At 45.7% G+C, this 19,955-nt stretch overlaps 2 protein-coding genes across 2 annotated transcripts; one reads left to right on the top strand and one right to left on the bottom strand.

Annotated features, from left to right (window-relative positions):
• Positions 1-6,240: 6,240 nt before the first annotated feature.
• Positions 6,241-8,849, bottom strand: LOC124672927. The gene is made up of 4 exons (XM_047209080.1): positions 7,695-8,849; positions 7,095-7,250; positions 6,783-6,972; positions 6,241-6,588 (listed from the first exon to the last, which is right to left on the bottom strand). Exons 1-4 carry the CDS (start codon positions 8,847-8,849, stop codon positions 6,524-6,526), a joined length of 1,566 nt encoding a protein of 521 aa, XP_047065036.1. The 3' UTR covers positions 6,241-6,523.
• A 360-nt stretch (positions 8,850-9,209) lies between these two features.
• On the top strand, positions 9,210-13,090 carry LOC124675940. The gene is made up of 4 exons (XM_047212027.1): positions 9,210-9,469; positions 9,876-10,400; positions 11,452-11,866; positions 12,659-13,090. The coding sequence occupies exons 1-4, from the start codon at positions 9,244-9,246 to the stop codon at positions 12,846-12,848; spliced, it is 1,356 nt and encodes a 451-aa protein (XP_047067983.1). The 5' UTR covers positions 9,210-9,243; the 3' UTR covers positions 12,849-13,090.
• Positions 13,091-19,955: the final 6,865 nt, after the last annotated feature.

Genomic DNA, 19,955 nt, shown 5'->3' with positions numbered 1-19,955 from the left:
GACATCAATGTTATATAAGTAGGGTACCCATATAAGTATGAAACAAAAAATCACAAACACGCAATGCTTGAAATCAGATAAATGCACCCTTTTTTCCTCGCAAAAATAGAAAGATGCACCTTTTTTTGTTTGATTATTTTTCCAACCTAAACCACAAACACGTAATGCTTGAAATAACAAAGACGCACCCTTTTTTTGGTTAAGCAGCGTGCATAAACACAAAGAACAAACATATGCGTCCTTACACCATAAACCAAGTCACGAACTAGAACTAACTTTAGCTAGATTTCTTCCTTTTGCTTTTCAATATGTGTCCATCACCCCACTGGTTACCGAGCAATCCTTCACGCTACCAAACAAAGCGGTCTTGGGTTCGAGTCCCGGCCGCACCCTTTTTTGTTTGTTCATTTTTCACCGTTTTTTTAAACACCCTTCTCATCTGCCCAAAGCCAAATCTTTGCCACTATCGAATTTTGATCAGATTTATTTATTTCAAGCTTGCAAATTCAAGCTTACAAGTTCATACAGTTTGAAGCCTACAAATTCATCACAAATTCATGACAAAGTCATGCCTTTCCATACAATGTCAACATTAAACATAGTGCGATGACAATACCACCTACAAATGCACAAATGTAATTCCAAATTTTTGATTGATCTTCGAGCTCTCTAATCTTCTGGTTCATCCACCTTAGCTCAAAAGCTACCTCTCTGTCAATGCGTGCTCCGCCCTGCGTCTCTTCTGCACTAGCTATCGCGGCGACCCGTGTCGTCTGTGGCAAGATGGGCAACCATTCTTCGTGCTCATCTAGCAGCTGATTCATCAGCGTCTGGAGCAAAACATCGACCCAAACGAAGAAGCATTTTATCTGCAAGCACACGAAAGAGATCAACCACATTGAGCACAAACTATGCACAAAATACTGAAATTTCCACTATTCTTACCCTTTCTCGCTGCTGCACACGTAGAACGGACGATTGGTGTTCTTCGGTGTGCGCGAAATCCTCCGATCAACAGGCGCCCGGCACCGCGGACAGAGGAGGATCGGCATCTCCATGTGCACCGGAAGCTCGAACCGAGAGGTGGCACGGGAGCTAGAAGAAGACATGGATAGAGGTGGCGCGGGATCTGAACCGTGAGGTGCTTCTGGCAGACGGCTGCGCCCTCCGCAGCTCCCGCCGTCGGCGGCGCTCCCCGTCAACAAGGCCCTCTCACTTGCCCCCGCCGCACCTCTGCGAGGGACCGTCTCCAACCCCGTCGATTTCTTCTCACCGCTGCGACCTCCGCCGCGCGATCAGGGATTTTAAATGGGGTTGAGCTCCAACGGTTGCCTTGTGGGTCCCACGTGAAACGGCCAGCAACGGTCCTCTTTTCAAATGCGTCTCCGCCTGGTCCCACCTGAAACAGCCGAGTCAAGGACGTTGACCTGAATGAAACGGCAGACTCACGGAACGAGTCGTTGCACACAGACTAGTGGCAAAACTGAGCACCATTCTGCTCTAGTGGCAAAACTGAGTGTTGCGCGGGGTGTAGTGGCAAACCAATAATTAACCCTTTTATTTAAACATATTTTTACCAATATTCATGTTTTCAATAAATTTAATGTTGCCAACAAATGTTTCTAAATTTTGCATAGTTTAAGCTATTTCCCTCATATTTTCTTTACATTAATCGAATTCATAGAACAAAATTTTGAATCTTTCTAATCATTTCTCCATTGTTTTCTGTAATTTTTTTTGTATTTTTTTATCAACCGGTCTTCCACACAGCAACTTCCAATACACGATACTCCATCGTTAGGCGTTAGCTAAGTATTCCCAAAGACATTAAAATCGGGGATATGGGAAAAATAACTTTTGTTTAGAAAACATGTATATGGAGCTGGTACATATAAAATAATCTAGGAAACACTTAATTTTGTAAAAAAAATTTCTAACTTTTACTTTAAAACTAACATATTTTCACTATTTTACTAGAATACTCCAAGATTTTTCCAAATTTCCATTTATTTTGCTAATTCTCCCTTTTCTACTTTTCGATCTACACAAACTTTGTCAGTCTTCCTGTTGTCACTAAATTAAGTGTTACTACACACTGTTTCTAATTTTTGTATAGTCTAAGCTATTTACCTAATTTTTTCTTTAGATTCAATAAATTTGTAGAACATAACTTTTTAATTTTAGTTTTCCTTCTCCCATTATTTCCTGTCTCTATTTTGTATTTTTATTGATCGGTCTTCCACGCGTCCTAAAGTGTGACGCCCCGGAACCGGTACCATGAGGATTCCAGCTATCCCTCCGAAATCCGCACGATGTCGATTCTGAGACGCCCTCCGACACGACGTGCGCGACAAATCACACACGTGATGCCAGCGGAATTAACACGAGCGGTAACATTACAAAAGGATTACAATATAGTCCACAAGAAACATATATTACAACAAGGACTCCAACGAGTCAAGATACAAATATACAATACAAAGATCCAAATCATACAGAAGATCGAATACGTCCGAGTACGGACAAGAAACAAATTGGACTAAGAGTCCTGAAGATAAACGATAGCGTCCATAACCCTACCCAGACCAAACTAGAAGGGTAACCTTGCTAACATCGTCTTCATCGAACATGTCTTTGTACCTGCCCGGTTATGTCCCAAAGCAGCAATAAGTACGGATTCGTACTTAACAAGATTTCAAGACGTATAAGCATTGTCAACTAGTCGTCCTTTGTACCTGAGGCATGCAGGGGACTTAGAGGACGCAAGAGGAACGTCATATGCAAATATGGTGGGGTTAAGCGGCAGCGTGCAAGCACTAAAAATCTATAGAGACACTCTACAACATTCGTCTATCAGAGAAGGTGAGAGAGCGCATAAACTAATAGTTCTATACTCCGCAAACATAACACAAACGATGCATTCCCCCTTCACAAAGGAAGAAGTACTAACAAAGGCACTCACACGGTTGATAAGTTTTATTAGGTAACCGTTGTAGTAATGCTATATTACTACGCAAGTTATTAGCAAATTACTAACAACAAACATAAAGGTGTAAGTTGTTCAATGATCGAGCTATACAATTCCAAGTCGTCCATAACCGCAGACGCGGCTTATCGGTAAGATGCACCCTGCAGGGATTGCCCAAATGTAACCATACGCATGCTCGAATCCGCTTAATTACGGCGGAGTCTCACAACAAAACCGTTCTCAGTTCAACAAGAAAGTCTAGGGGAGCCACCCCACTAAGCTACCCGTAACGAAGTTCGGCCGCACTCCGAAGCGGACTCAGGGTTGCGTCGGCGTCTAGGCGGGCTCTAACGGCCAAGCATTAGATAAGTCGTCTAGCAATTATGCAGTACAGTACAGAATATAAACACCCGACGGCAACAAGAAGTAAATCGTGCGTATCGTGCATATGAGCAAATAAAACCAAGGTTGTGGCCCCCTTTTCAACAGACTTGAGAAAAGGTAATGGGTGAGGGGGTCCCAGTAGTAATCCCCACGTACGGGTAGAGCGCTCAATCTCGGAACAGATAACAAGAACTCGGGTCCTAGGGGACATTAGCGAGTCAAAGTTCCGATGCTTTCGCAAAGGGGCTCACAGATGCCACTGCTTACAATTTTAGTTGTTAATAGATAAGTAAAGCATATGTATCTCCAACAACTAATGTAGCATGTGATAACCTCCCAGCAGATAACCCGATAAGATAACAATAACGGTAACGAGATATAAACAGCACTAGCATGCACTACGACTCGCAAGGCAGACCCGATAACCAAACAACAACTGTAGGAGGGTGGTGTATGTAATATGGGCTGCTTGAGGTAACAAGTGGATAGGACACGTGACAAGAACGCAACTCAAGGCTAGCATAAGAGAGAAGGAAAAATAAAATAGGTGAGCGACTCCTGCAGAGACAAGAGTTTAGGAAATGTTTGTTTGTTAAAGATTGTCGAAGAACATCCGGAGGTCTTGTCGTATCTCACAACACCACTTCGCGATCCTATCCGGGAAGAAGCAAGTGCTGGAACACACAACGTATGCAAGTCTTACTACTACGGATAAAGAAGATCCAGCATGATCAAGATGATATGCATGACATGGCAAGGATGGTGCAAAGCAACTTATCCATATTAATCAGAGTCGGAACCCTGGACAAACAATTAGGTTGGAGTTGCATTTCTGCCGACAAAATTAAAGGGTGGTTAACATGGCATAACATGGCAGGGGTGAGCTACTTCAATGTTAAACGGAGCGGGGAAAACCTAGTCGGTGTCCGAAATACTCCGCATATATGTGAGGTGAAATGCACAACTATCACGTCTCGACATGATGCGGGATGCAAACAGATGAATGGATGGCATATTCATGTTCCTCATATTTTTCTGATCAATTTTCATATATAACACTTTTTATTTGGATTTATAGTTTGGAATATATGCATTTACAAAATATAGACATTTTCTGGAATTTCTGCAAAACAGAGAAAAGGAGAAGACTTTTCTCACCCAGACACAGGCTAGCCTGAGCGGCTGACGCGCGGGACCGAGAGCTGCTAACCGGGCAGCTGACGAGGCGGAAGCTGTAGGGGGTTTCCAGCAAATCCGTCAAAGGAAAGGACCGCAGATTGATGAAAAACAGTTGCAGGGGGGTTTCTGCGAAACGGAACAGATCTGATCTCTGAAGGGTTTTCTCACCGGGGACAGGATTAGCCAGAGCGGCTGACGAGCGGGGCCCCAGCGACGACATGGCGGCTGAGCTGGCAAAGCATGCGAGGCTGCACAGAAGGTGTTCGGCGGAAGGTCGATGCCGCGCACGTTCCAGACGGCCACGGTGATCACCGCAGACAGACGTCGCGCGTGTGGGCGGTGCAGGGCGCACATGAAGCGAGGCCCGGCGTGTTGGCTTCGTCTCGTCGCGGTGAACAAGGAGGTGGTCGCGCCGCTCACGGAACACCGGAACTCCGCCGACGGGGAGCATCTGTGGCGGACAGAGGCGGTCAACGTGGGCAGAGCTACCGAGAACGAAAAGAAAGGGGAAGGAGGTCTCTGAGATGCGCACGGTCACCTGGAAGATGTGGACGTGCTCGGCATGGTCGGGGGAGGTCGAAGGCGGCCAGAATCAACGAGCTTCTGCCGATGGTCGAGAAGGGAAACGACGAGCTTGGCCTTGATTGGTAGAGCTCCAGGTCGATTCCTTGCACCAGGTTGAAGAGGAGGACGAGGCACGTCGAACGGTGGCGTTGGCTTGGCGCGGGGAGGCCGGAGACGACGGGGCGCCGGCGAGGAGCTCACGGGCATGCTCACAAAGAAGAAGAAAGGAGAAGAGGGTAAAGCAGAGGTGGTGGCGGCGCTCGAGGGGGAGAAAGGAGGGGTGACTAGGGTTTCCAGAGGGGAGATTTAAGGAGGGGAAAAGCAGGTGGCGCGAGGCGTGGGTGGTCGCGATGGTGAGGACCACGGGTCACGCCATCGACGTGCTCCTCCCGTCGCTTTCCTGCGTGACGAGGACGGAGGAGAAAAATATGTGCGAAGGGGTACGGGCCTTGGGCCGGAAAGGAGATGGGCCACTGCTGGGTTGGGCTGCTCTTGCTGGCCGAAAAGAAAGAGGGAGGTGGGCCGCTGGGGTAGAAAGAAAAGGCTAGAGGGGGGGAGAGAAGGCCCAGGGTTAGATAGGTTAGGGTTAGATAGGTTAGGGTTTTATTTAAAAGAAAAACGAGGGAAGGTTTTATAAAATAATTTTATTTAATAAAAAAACATGGATGATATGATGCATGATGATGCATAAAATAAAAAGAACAAGCAAAATCTAATATGGATATTTCTGGGGCCGTTACACAGAGCACCACCATGCCATCACTAAACCTGCTCAATGGGAAATGTAGGCGAGCAAGGACGCCTTCTTTGTAACTGACACTGGGTAGACGCCACCCTATCCACCTGATGGATGCCAGAGCGTTTATGTACTCACCGATAACTTTTTTTTCGCTTTATGACATCTGGTTTTGTAGGGTTGCATGCATCTCAGTTATGGCCGCATGTAATATTGAACTATTAAGTAATATAAAACGTCCATTATCGAAAAAGATGTCAGGCGCACTCTTCCAAGTTCCGCGCCTCCATGTGTTTGATCATGCCCACAAAATGACTGAACCGAAGCATAGCATCCGCATCTCAGCAACAGCACATTGGAACATTCAAGCTATTCCAAAAGAAAGCTAAAAGTGTCTTCCCTGTCAAAACAAAAAGGCAACAATGTCTCCACACAAGCAAATAATTTTCCCACAGAAAACATCAACGAGAAGGATCCGCTGCAGACTACATAAAAGGCAAACTACTACTAAGTCTCAACTCGCGCTACATAAGAGCATTCTGACAATTGGATCGCCATACGTAATTCCACACTTAATCTTACATTCTAACTTCTCCACCAAGAATACCAACATATATGTCACGGCTTTGAAAGCACACCTCAGCATCACACAAAAATCATGGTTAATTTCTTGCCTATCAGATGCTTGACAGTTACTCCCCCCAGAAGTCCAGTTCGTGCTTGGCAAGATCTTTCATGGACTGCTGGTCACGAAGATCTGGCACAAAATCAGATAATGGATGAGTCAACTGAGTAGCTTTTTCATCACTTAATAGAATAGTCTGACAAGATGTCCATTTAACCACATTTATCTTTTCACAAACGTGGTGGTAACCTGATAAGGGATAAAGTACATAATGATGATAACACAAATAAATATGAAACCACAGATGAAGAGAAGGTCTGACTCACAAGCACTCCCACTGCGGCAGACATATATCTTCTCAAGGGATATACCATTTGCCATGAACATATGTGCCAACATATGGACTCTGACATCATCCTTCGAGCATTTTATCTTCACAATTCTAACATGATTGCACGTAAATGATCTCTCCTCCAGTTCAATGCCGGTTTTTGATGGCTCTCTGGTATTGAAGTCCTTTTTACAGAACAATAAAATTGTTACAAGTCATATATATATAATCAGGTTAGGGTACACAAGACTTATACAAAGTGTCTCAATAATCAGGTAGCATACAACAAATATGTAACTACACATACCAATTTCAGGTGGAGAAAAAGTCTCTCTATATTAGGTGAATGCTGCAGCAAGAAAATTAATGCATCAAAATCAGTAGCCATACACCATTCACCGAGGGACAAGGTCTTCAGGTTGATAAAGGTTGGACACCTTTTCAGTTCCCTACTCAGAACCACCTTCATAATGCATACATAGAGAGTATTCAGCAAAGAACAATGATAATCTGCATTAACTTCATATTTGGCATACAGATGCAAGGGAATTATTTAATACGGAGAGAAGAAACCCAAAAAATCATATAGCTACAATAATACCCAAAACTGTAATCATTTGAAATGATGGCTGAGGTCACCTCAAAACTCAAAAGTAACTGATGAACAGTGACACCTTAAAGCTACACACTTCCATATCTAAGCTAGAGGTAACCAGATTTTAATATTGCAAATCAGAAGTATACTAATTGGGCACTCAGTGTTCTAGTGTAGGGAACAAATAGTTTTTCAGGAAAATCAGGAGAACAACTGTTCTGTATAAATAACTTTGGCTGTATATAGGAAGCAGGATATATATACATACTGAAAGAGGGATATCAACAATAGCAGGTGATAGCCTATACATACCTCTCCAGCATCAGCCAATAACTCCAAACTGGTAGCACTCGAAAGGCTGTCAAGAATATTACAGCCACCTAAAACCGTACTATAATTGCATCCATCATTCCCTCCATAGTCATGATAGTTGCCCTCTTTGCTGAAATTCTGGCCATCGCCAAGGTAGCCGCTTGCAATATCACTATATTTTTTGTAGGTATTCTCATCGCTGTCGATATCACTGCCATAACCATACTTATCCTTGTAACCATGAAGCTCATATCCTTTTGGAGGCAACCCACGTCCGTATCCAATCTTGTAGTTGTCGACCTTATCATTATCATCATCAGTGGTTTCACCAAACTCATCGTCATCATCATCATCGCTGCCGTGTTCAAAATCAGGACTCAAGAAGCAGTCGTCAAGTATGATGGTGCCAGTGAGCAGCGAACCCAGGTTCTGAAATGACGGAACTCGGACATAAGGTGTGATGAGGCGCAGAAGCACGAGGTTCGGAGCAGCAACGGAGAAGTCCAGATTGACCGTGCACTTGAGCATGATCAGAGTCTTCAAAGAGGCAGACTCGATCCGAGTGCCCGCGACCATGCAGTCCTTGAGATCCAGCTCTTCCAAAGACGTGCAGCCAGAAGAAAGCTGCCGGAGGATCGTGCAATCGAGCCTGGCGTACGACAGCTTCAGGACCCTGAGGTAGCAAGAGACGAAGGAGAGACCGTCCAACGGCGCGGGAAACTTGCGATGTCCAACGACATGGATAACCTGCGCCCTGCGCTTTAGAGCGGCCATGATCCACGTGTCGGCGTCATCGTCGTCGAAGGCTTCCTCGTCGTACTCGTCGCTCGAGCGCAGGCGGAGGGTGACCACGGGCGCCGACACGTCGCGGAAGAGGAGGAGGCAGTTCACGAAGTCGCGGAGCTCGCTGGGCGCGTCGTCGCGTCCGGAGGAGCACGCGCGGATGTCGACGCAGGGAGCGGACGCCCAGAGGTGGCGCCACCGCCGCGCGAGGAGGCCGGTCGGCACCACCTCCCACGCCTTGAGGAAGGACATGATGTGGTGCAGCAGCGCGTCCGGGAGGGCGCTGAGGCGGTCCGCGGCCTCGCCGACGGAACGGGACGTCTTGTCGGCATGGCGGTGTGGACCCGGGTGTTTGGTGTTTGTCCTGCGCATTTCGTCGAACGGGTTGTCTGCAGTTTTCGTCCAAGGGTTAGGCAGGGTACCTCACAGGCTCACGCCGGCCGAAATCTTGCCATCATTTTGCAAGGGAATCTATGGGGAAGGATGCAAATGGATATGGTGCTTGTACCTCACAGATTCGTTGAGATGATGTCGGGTTAGACGCGCAGGAATCCAAATTTTTGGAGGATGGGGACGAGCTCCTCGCCTCGCCTTCTAGTTCTAGGTTCTGCGGCGCCCCTCAAATCGTTTTGGGCTCCCATGGGACCCGCATGTAAGCCAGCAGATTCTTTCCAACTGCCAACTTGGTCCCACCTGAAACCCTGAACCCAAAAGCCACACTCTCTACGATCGGCCGCCCTCTTCTTCCTCCCTCCCGGCCGCCGCCATGAGGCGCTTCCTCACCCACCTCCACCGCCACTCCCACACCCTCCGCCCATCCCAGCCTCTCTCTCGCATCCCCACCACCAAGATCAACCTCCCGTTCCTTCACTCCCGGCGCCTCTTCTCCGACGACGCCCCGCCGCCGCCCGCAGAGCCGTCGCCTACCCCTCCTCCGGCCGCCGAGCAACCGCCTGCTCCTCCTCCGTCCTTGGCCGACGTCCCAAACCAAGGTACCTTCTTCAAACATCTTAACCCTGGTCGACCCAACGGCCGCACGAACACCAGTAGCTCGACCAAACGCGCCGCCGCAGATCGGAAGAAGTTGCATTTTTTGCCTGTCGCCACTCGCACACCACCATCATCTTCTACCACAGATCCGCGCAGGCGCCTCCTGCTCGACCAAATGCGCCACCCGTAAAAATGCCGTTGCCGCCTGCATTTCCTCACTTTCTAGTGGCAGAATTGAAGGACACGGTAGCTAGGTTGCCATCCGTTCGACCAAATGCCCCGCCCAGAAGCACTTTGCACTCAATCTTGAAAAATGCCTGCTCTTCCAATGCCATGACATCATGTGTACCAATATTGAAAAATATAATGATCTTCTGCACCTGTTCTTACCGATGCCTCTGGTTGCAGAGCTGAAGCGGAGATTGGAGGCGTACTACAAGGTGGACGAGGAGACGGAGCTAGCGTCCGTCGCCGAGGCCCTCCTCCAGCGGGGCCTCGCGGACGCGCACAGCGAGACCGACGATGAGCTCATCGAGGAGCTGCGCGACCAGCCGCTCCCCGTGGTCCACGACAAGGACTTCGACTCCGACTTCGACGAGATGCACGAGACGGACGAGGAGCTGCCCAACCTGTACAACGCGAGGGAACATGTCGAGAAGAAGATGAGGAAGGACGAGCTCTTCAACATGGATGACGCCAAGTGGGACGCCATGGTCAAGAAATCATCGGAGGAGCGCGACCGTAAAGTGAAGGCCGAGCTAGTTAAGGGCAAGCAGGAGTTTTTTGCGGAATGCAGGTTGAATGAGATTGACATGGATGAGACCAAGTGGGATGAAGTTGTCAAGGAAGCAACAGAGGAGAGCGGCCTCGGTGACATGAAGGAGTGTGAGGATATCCTCGAGGACATGCTACACTGGGATAAGCTACTACCTGGTCAGTGGAATCTATGTTTCCCACTTCCTCTAGGTTATACCAATGAAGTAGATCTTTCGCAAGTACTACAATCTTTAATTTGCTTGGGTAGAATGTACTAGTTTCCTTTGACCAACTTGGGGCTAAAGGATGGATGGAGCAGTTTATATTCTCAACAAAATAATGAGAAATAAGAGTTATTTGTCACACTACTTCCAGGATATCTAGATTTGTTTGGCTTAGTATTTCAGGTTTGCCAGTTGGGGTCAAATTACAGCAAAAACTTAATGAAGTGGTTATTGTTTAATGAGATTGCACATATGTTCAATAATACAATTTTTTACAGAGGTTTCAGTTCTTTTCATTTCAATTCACAAAATGAGTCCAAATGTTTATATCAGTCAAATGAATTATCTTCATTTGGGTTCGTAATTTTCTGGAACTTTTCAAGATTAGCAGTGCACATACATGGTGCATGAAAAGATTGACAGTTTTTCTGTGGTTGTTTGCCATGTAAAACTATAGGTACGAAAGCCTTGCGAGTTTCCTTAAAAATAGTTAGCACCATATTGTGAGAGTTGTTAGTTTTTTATGCGTCTCTGGGCACACAAAGTAGGTGTATGCACAGTATGCTTGTCTTCAGATGGACTGTTTCTACTAAACAGGGGGGGCGAGGGTTGTTCTGTGCATTTGTAGATAATTTTGGTATGGTGGACCTATTTTCATATGCTTATTTTATAAAGATAGAGTTGGTATTCATTCAGATTAGCATACTGGCAATATCCTGTCAACCCAATGCACATCTTTACCTGATATGTGGCCCCTTTAACATGCTATATCTGGTTTGCTTTCAATCGGGTGCGTAGTTGCAAACACCCTAGCTATTCACTTCTGCAGGTTAGTACCTACCTCTAGATATGAAGATCCTCCAAATTGGTTTTTGTGTGCATACCTTAGCATACTGTCATATCTGTATATACTGTGTCTGTGCCCTTCTGATATTCTCTATAATTTTGTTTTCTGTGGTTGATATGTTTTTGACTCCTTTTCTATATGCTATATTTACATCAAGATGAGATAAAGCAAAAGGTGGATGCCAAATTTAATGAGTTGGGGGACATGTGCGAGAGGGGGGAGCTTGAACCTGAGCAGGCTTATGAGCTATTCAAAGAATTTGAGGATAAGATGGTCTCAGAGTGCACAGAACTAATGGAAGCAGAGCCACCAACTGTTGATGAACTTTCCGAACAAGATAAGAAGAGTGTTAAGCTGAATGATCCACCTGGTGCGGGACCTGTTCTAAGGTGGGAGTCAACTATTGTCTTTGCTCCTGGTGGTGATGCATGGCATCCCAAAAATAGGAAAGTTAAACTCAGTGTAACTGTCAAGGAACTGGGACTTTCCCGGCATGCTTTCCGTCGACTACGTGAGGTTGTTGGAAAGAGGTATAACTCAGGAAAAGATGAGCTTACAATAACCAGTGAAAGGTATGCCCAATGATCCTGCTTCCAATGTTTATACTGTCTGCAGAAGTGTACTTACTCTAGATGCATCTGTGCCTTAATATAACATTGACTATAGTTGATGCTTGAAATTGCAGACAGATTCTGCATCCTGGTTGTAAAATGAAACATTCGTTAGATGAAGGTTGCAACTGTTAATAATTATCAGATGCAAAAAAAAACATGGTTAACCAAGTACACATTCCTTTACTTGTTAAGCGAAAATAATATCTGTTCTGGAATCCTATATTTTCTGGTTGCCATGTTCAACATTCTCGACATAGTAAGTCAATTTGGTTCGATCTCTATCTTGCTGCTGCCTCTGCACTTAGCAGTGAGGTTTGCTGATAGGTGTCCGCTCAGTTTTGAAGGTGCTTATTAGGTATGCTTAAAATTTCTGCTTTGGCGAATATAAGCTGATGTTTTGATACAGAAAACAGTTAAGAATGCTACTCCCTCCGATCCATAATAAGTGCCTTTGTTTTTTGTTTAAATTTGAATTAAAACCACGACACTTATTATGGATATCGGAGGGAGTATTAAATTTTGGTTTAAATGTGTTATGGTGAAAAACCCTATTAAGATGAAGGTTCTTCGGCTTATCATACATGCAGACTTCAGGATGGTAGTCCTTTTCATTTCATTTCCGTTCTTTTCTTTTCAAGAATACGCAAAAAGCCACTGTGTTTTATTTCATCGAAAAGGTAGAAGGTTGGATAGTACTCTTACAACATCACTTGTTGCTACTTGTAGATAACAGTTCAATTACTTCTGCAGATTTGATCACCGGGAGGAGAACAGAAAGGATTGCTTGAGGACACTGTATGCTCTTGTGGAAGATGCCATGAAAGCGGACGTGTTGGCCGATGATGCTAGAAATGCTTATGTTAAAGGGAGGCTTAAGGCTAATTCTCAGTTCATGGACCGACTGAAGATGAAGACACAGAAATTAAGGCAAGCTGCATAAGGCTTGGCTATGGAGCTTCCAGTTGGAACAAATCATCTGTCTCGTCATCAGTATGGAGACCATCCTGTTCAATATCTGTATTGTTATAAATGGGGGAAATTGTGCCCTTCTGTACTTCTGCCTTTGTTTGCACCCTTTTCTAGGTTTTACTGCATTACTTTGTTCCTTCCAAGAGAAAACTGTAGTTTATTCTGAACATACGCCATGCCTGTGCTGCCGTGCAAACCAGTTTGCACAAGCGATTGGTGAAAGACTATGCACGTTACGGCTATTTATTCTGGTCGCTGACTCAAGTGATAAACGAAAGTTCTTACAGCATCTCCACCGGTGTCCCCCCCCCCCCTCCCCAAAATAGGCGCCAGCAGGGGCGCCGGCACTACTGTATGGGGGGCATTGGCAGAACATTCTTTATTTGGCGATGTTGTTTCCACACCGGCGCCCCCTATACGGCGGTTGACTAGCATCTTTTAAGCGAAAATTTGGTGCCGGTGCCCCCAATCGAAACCCTTAACATAGGGATCTTTTTGGGAGTGCCAACAAAACATGCCGGTGCTTTTTGAGGAGCGTTGGTACGAGTGTTTTCTCTCACTAGAGTCTCAATATAGCTATTGGAAGCGCCGGTGGAGATGCTCTTACTGTCTCCTGGTTTGCTCTGCCAGCCGAGTTGAGAAATTGATTCTTGCTTACTTGCAAATTGCAATGACTGAGTCTAAATTGTTTAATGGGATAACATCTTTCTCCTTAATACCAGTTCGTAGTGCTAGGTGTTCCTTCTTTGTGTACTATGGCCATCGTAGTCGGTGGTTTGCGGTTCAACAACGTACCGAGTTCTGAGTAGTCCTTTGTCTGGGTTTATAGCCTCGTGAGAGGGGCATGCCAAATTATTTTCCCAAAATCTATAAAAAGCTATTTTGTCCCTACCTGGAATTAGTGTACTGATTTCACTGCTGCCGACAGTCTTGTACTCCATTTAGCATAACGCAGGTCTTTTCTAGTAATGGATCAAAGTGAGATATGAAGTGTTGTACACATGTGAATCAACTTAAATAAAATGAAATAGTACTTGTATGAATCAAATTCATAAAGTACTCTAACAACGCAAATAGCATAAGAGACATTCAGAAGAAAAAACAAATATATTTAGCGCAAGGCAGAAGAATAGAGCGATCCAACAATAGACTTACTGCATGATGGAGAAGCAAACGAACGGTAAAAAAAAGAAATGCAGAAGCAAACGCTGACAATGGAGAAGAACACAGAGGCCGGTACAGGGTGCCTGCCTATTTCCCTCTGCAAAATAATCTATCTATGGCCGGCGGCGCTACCCCTCTCTGTGTTTTGATGGCGCGTGATTGGACGTTTGGTGGCTGACACCAATGTTGCATTCTATCGAAGTTATCACTACTTATAGCATCTCCGCCGACGCTCCCCAAATATGCGCCGGCAGGAACGTCGGCACTGCCGTACGGGGGCGCCGACACAACATCCTCTATTTGGGGTGGTGTTCGCACACCGACGCGCCCCATACGGCATCCCCCAATAGAAATTCAAATGTAAATAACATTTTAAAAAGAAATTCATACGAATATTGACTAGTTTTACACAAAAGTGACTCAAATTTAAACTTAAATAAAACTTAAACTTCGAACCCAAATCTACTGCCCGTCGGTTGGGGCGTGCGACGGGCCTGCCTTGTCGTCGTTCTTTCCTTTTGTCGCCTGGGTTCGTGCCCACCTCTCTACCCTTGCTTCGCGTATCTGACGGTGGAGCATGGCCGCCGGCGATACTGGATCTTGCCGGCGGCGCTGTCCTCTCAGCGACGCCAGCCATAGGTTCAGGGCGATTTTTTCTGAACACAATTGTTAACCGTGAACGAGACAATACCCTTCCCAAATGAGCTGAAGTTTTGGACATATTTATGGGCTTATATATTTCCGACTGCCACCCGTCAAGAGTTACACGCTGCTTACGGTTATGTTAAAATTTGGGGTGTGCCTATGTCTCAGTTGAGTGATATTTTTTAAGTCTCAATCACCTTAGAAAAGTACAACTGTAGTTTAAAAAAAGTGCAACTCAGTCCAGTTGTACTTTTCTGCTACAAAAATGCAATTGCACTTTTAAAACGGAAAAGCACTTTCTTGTAGGTGACTGGGATTTAAGAAAATCTCAGTTGACTGAGACATAGCAAATCCGTAAAATTTGTTTGCAAGTAAATAATTTCTATGGATTTTTTTGTCTTTGATTGTACAACACATATAATTTATCATATTTTTTCAGCATTCACTCTATCTCGCGTCAAATTATTCTGGACGAAATAATTTGAACCACATGATAGATAATTGGAACTATAATGGGTTTCAAAATGATACAATGTCACAACAATTTTATTGTAGAGTCGAGACCAATTACTTTTTTTGCGGGTAAAAGAGGATTTTATTACTCCATAGGGATTACAAGCAGGTCATGATCGAGCACCTGATCCAAGCAATCAGGACCCGAGCCACACCATGTATCAGTTCTTCCCTCCGCTCTGGCGAAATTCGCGAGGCAATGACTAACCCTATTTTGTGTACGATCCACTTTTACAAAGGAAATAAATCTACTACCACTAACTAAGACTTTAATCTCCGAGATAAGATGCGTGAGTGAAGAACGATCCAGAGACTTCTCCATGATCGCATCCACCAGATTTGAGCAGTCAAGTTCCACAAGAATTGGCTTACCACTCCAATGCAAGGCCAACATTAGGCCTTCATGGCAAGCCAATGTTTCAGCCTCCATTGGGTCAGCGCAATTGCTCAAACTGCGGCAAGCGGACATGATCACATGTCCTTTCTCATCTCTTAGGACCATGCCTGCACCGGCTGTACCATCCTCTAGCTTAAAAGAGCCATCACAGTTTAGTTTGACCCACCCTTGTGGTGGCAACATCCACCTCTTAGCTTGCGGTTTCCTTGGGCTTAGAACGGGTGGGTCATCGTTAGCGCCATACAACACATGCTTGCCCTTGATGAGAACTTCGGTAGGGAGTTCTTGAATCTGTTTGAATGTTTTCAAGTACCCAAATAGGAATCGCTTTGAGCCCTCAATCGCAGGAAGAGGTTTGGCATGTGTAACCTCATTGTGAGAAAACCACACCCGCCAGGCTATAAGCAAGATTGCATCAATCATTTGTGGTTGGGCTGAAGTGATCACTGACTTTAACCATGTCCCATGGCTTGTGCGCAGTTCATTCATCGTTGGTAACAACCAGTGGTCCCTCATCGCCGACCAAAGTTGATTTGCATGGGGGCATGCAAACAGAGCATGTCTACTATCCTCAGGTTCTAGTCCACAAATTAAACACATACCAGTCACCTTGAATCCTCTAGATCGCTTATTTTCCTCAGTTGATAGGGCATTTGATGCCGCCTTCCATGCGAATGTTTTGACCTTTGGTGGTACCTTGGCCTTCCAAATCCTCTGCCAACAATTATCAGTACCATCTGGTTTGTTGCTACAGGATGTGAAACTACATTGCTCTGGAGTTTGATTTAGCGCTAGCCTGTATGCGCTACGAACTGAAAATGATCCCGACTTCTCTGGCTGCCAAGCAAGAACGTCATCCTCCCGCTCGTCGAGATGGCTTGATCTTCAAGATCACATCCGCATCAATTGGCCGAAAAGTAGTTCGTACTAAAGCTTCCTTCCAATTGCCTTGGTCGTCTAGAAGCTGTGAGACTCGACGGAGACGACATTTGTCTTGTGGAGTCAACACTTTCATATAGGATTTCCGTGGGAGCCAGCTGTCCCTCCATATCCGGATATTGTGCCCATTACCAACACGCCAAACCAAACCTTTTTTGAGCAACTCAAGGCCATGTGCAATAGCAGTCCAAGTAGACGATGGATTTCCAGTAAAGACGGTATCAACCAGGTTACCATTCGGGTAGTATCGTGCGCGAAGGACCCGTGCACATAAGCTATCCGGGAATGCCAACAAGCGCCATGCCTGTCTTGCGAGGAGCGCTTGATTAAAGATGCGCATGTCCTTAAAACCCATGCCGCCTTGCATCTTGGAACGAAGCAGTTTAGGCCAACCAATCCAAGTGTGTTTTCCGTTTTCCACTAATTGAGCCCCACCAGTAATTGCGAATCAAACGATTCAGGTCGTCACAAACGAGAGGCAGGTAATTTAAAGACGCCCATAACATATGTTGGAATTGCTCGTGCAATGGATTTAATAAGCACCTCACGTGCACTTTGAGCTAAGAGATTGTCCCCCAACTCCAACAGCCACTTACTTAACCGTGCTTGAATACTTTGGAATTTGCTTTTGTTCATCCTGCCCTCTGGGGTAGGTAGTCCCAAATACTTGGCTTCAAACATTTGTTGCTTTATATTCAATGTAGACCGAACCACATCTTGGGCCTCCTGTGAACAAACATTACTAAACAAAACCGTGCACTTCTCCAGATTAATCAACTGACCCGTGCCCCTCTCATATGTATCCAGTACATCCTTCACGCGAACCGCTTGATCCTCGTTAGCTCTAAAAAAGAGCATAGTATCATCTGCAAACAAAAGTTGGGAAATCCCAGGAGCATTACGACATACTTTGATGGGAGAAATCCCTCCTTCTTCAACCTCATGTTGCAATAGTGCTGATAATCCATCTGCGACAAATAAGAATAGAAAGGGAGACAAAGGATCTCCTTGCCGTAAACCTCTTGTAGGAGAGAAAGCTTCCAATAGGGTTCCATTAAATTTCACAAAATATCTCACCGTGGTCACGCACGCCATGATCCATTGCACCCACCGGTGAGAAAACCCCATCTTATGCATTGTACTCTCGAGGAAAGGCCAGTCCACTCTATCATAAGCTTTGGATAAATCCAACTTATAAGCACAAAAATTAGAATTTGCAGTTGTACCGTGTTCCATATAATGAAGGCACTCAAAAGCCAACAAGGCATTATCTGTAATCATACGCCCGGGTACAAAGGCACTCTGGTTTTCGGAAATAACTTCACCAAGTAAAGGCCTAAGCCTATTCACCAAACACTTTGAGACAATTTTATATAGAACGTTGCATAGACCAATTGGCCGATAGTCCTTCAGACTCATCGGGTTATCCACTTTTGGGATAAGCACAATAGAAGTATCATTTGTCCCTTCTGGCATATATCCCGTCGCAAAAAATTGCTTGACCGCTGCAATAATATCCTCTCTTACGAGCTGCCAGTTCCGCTGATAAAAGCGGGCGGGAAAACCATCTGGGCCTGGGGCCTTGATAGGCCCAATCTGAAATAGAGCATCAGCGATCTCGTCATCAGTAAAGTCTTTGCAAAGTTGATCATTCATGTCCTGGGTAATTTTCTCCTGTAGCAGCTCTGTGATATTTGTGTGATCAAGAGTAGGATCACGTGTGTAGAGAGACTTGAAATATGACACTGTCATCCTTTGCATATCCGATGGAACTGTATTTACCACACCATTATTATCTCGCAACTTTAATATTTTATTTCTTCGTGCCCTCCACACTGCTTTGTGATGAAAAAATTTGGTATTACGGTCACCCTCTCGCAACCAATCAATGCGAGACCGCTGTAACCATAACATTTCTTCTCTGTATAGAATCTCGTTCATAAGGTCAGTGGTTACCCTAATCTCATCTCTTGATGCATTAGTAGCATGCAGATTTGCTAGCTTCTCACGTAGCTTGGCCAATTCACGAGTAACACTACCAAACTTCCGCTTGCCCCACTGATGTAGCGTCTTCATAACCGAAGAAAGACCTCTATTAATGCTGCCCAAGTCTGGCATATGCCCCTGATCTTTCCACGCAGAATCAATTACTTCTTTCAACGCTGATTCCCTTTCCCAGAAAATCTCATATCTCAAACATTTGTTGGCTTGCATCTCTCGTATCTCCTTTTCCAATGACCACAACAGAGGACAATGGTCGCTGCAAGGTGAGACCAAATGAACTACCGCTGAGTCAGAATAGATATCGCGCCACGCATCATCGGCAACTGCCCGGTCCAATCGGACCTGCACATTTCGGTTTCCTGCACGACGATTGTCGTAAGTGAATGGGAGGCCGCTAAAGCCAAGATCTTTTAGCCCGCATAACTGCAAGCAGTCTCGAAACGCAGCCATCTGCGGCTCAGCCCGAGCATAGGCTGAGAAGTGCTCATATGACCATAGGGCTTCATTGAAGTCGCCAATAAGAGCCCACGGTAAAGAAGAAGATGCCCTTAAATTTGTAAGCGCCGTCCACATTCTATGTCTGTTCTCTGTCCTCGGTTCGCCGTACACAAATGTTGCATGGAACATAGGATCATCCTGCGAGATACGCATCCAAACATCGATATATCTATCAGTAGCATCTTTCACCACTACCTCAATGCTTTCATGCCAAAAGAGGGCCAGTCCACCACTGAATCCATCCGCATCCACACCAGCAAAACCTTTCAGACCAAGACGCGAACGAAGGCGCCGCATCCGAACACAGCATTGACGAGTTTCGCTCAGGAACATGACTTTAGCTTGATGTGTTCGTTGAAGAACACCCAGCTCATGAACTGTTGCCGCGTTCCCTGCACCACGGCAATTCAGACTTATGCAGTTCATTGCGCGCATTGAACTCTTACCTGCAGAATTCCAGTAGGCTGAATTGGAGGCTTGAGATCAAGCCTTAAGAACCTGCACACAGACCAATCCACGCGAGCAGACTAGACTATTCAAACTTGCATGCAACCAGAACCAACGAACGTACCCTGCTGCTGCACAAACAACTCTGACTTTGAGAAGAAACAGAACGCAACCACAGGAACTCACCGCCGGATGGAGTCCGGGGGAGGAAAGGAACCCTTTAAGGGGACTACACAACTTTGCTTAGCAAGGCACCGGAGAACTCAGCCGCCGCCGCCAGCGGCGGCCCTCAAACCCTAGATCGCCCTGTTATCGCCATAGGCGAGAGAAAAACATATCTTTGTTGTACTTCCGAGTTAGACTAGCTTGATCCTGGTTGTCCCCTGGTTGTCATGCACAGCTTCGTCAACAAACTGCATCAGCCTTGCGCCGCTGTCATTCTCCTTCTCCTATCCAGCGTCGGCTGCTTCC

This window comes from Lolium rigidum, chromosome 7 (assembly GCF_022539505.1).
Source record: "Lolium rigidum isolate FL_2022 chromosome 7, APGP_CSIRO_Lrig_0.1, whole genome shotgun sequence".
NCBI lineage: Eukaryota > Viridiplantae > Streptophyta > Magnoliopsida > Poales > Poaceae > Lolium > Lolium rigidum.
This window is presented reverse-complemented; position numbering and strand designations above follow the sequence as displayed.

Coding starts and splice junctions, on each gene's coding strand:
- LOC124672927 (XM_047209080.1), bottom strand. CDS start 8,849: ATGCGCAGGACAAACACCAAACACCCGGGTCCACACCGCCATGCCGAC. Junction 7,251..7,694: donor TATTGGCTGATGCTGGAGAG/GTATGTATAGGC, acceptor TGCATTATGAAG/GTGGTTCTGAGTAGGGAACT. Junction 6,973..7,094: donor TTTTTCTCCACCTGAAATTG/GTATGTGTAGTT, acceptor TTCTGTAAAAAG/GACTTCAATACCAGAGAGCC.
- LOC124675940 (XM_047212027.1), top strand. CDS start 9,244: ATGAGGCGCTTCCTCACCCACCTCCACCGCCACTCCCACACCCTCCGC. Junction 9,470..9,875: donor GGCCGACGTCCCAAACCAAG/GTACCTTCTTCA, acceptor CTCTGGTTGCAG/AGCTGAAGCGGAGATTGGAG. Junction 10,401..11,451: donor CTGGGATAAGCTACTACCTG/GTCAGTGGAATC, acceptor ATTTACATCAAG/ATGAGATAAAGCAAAAGGTG.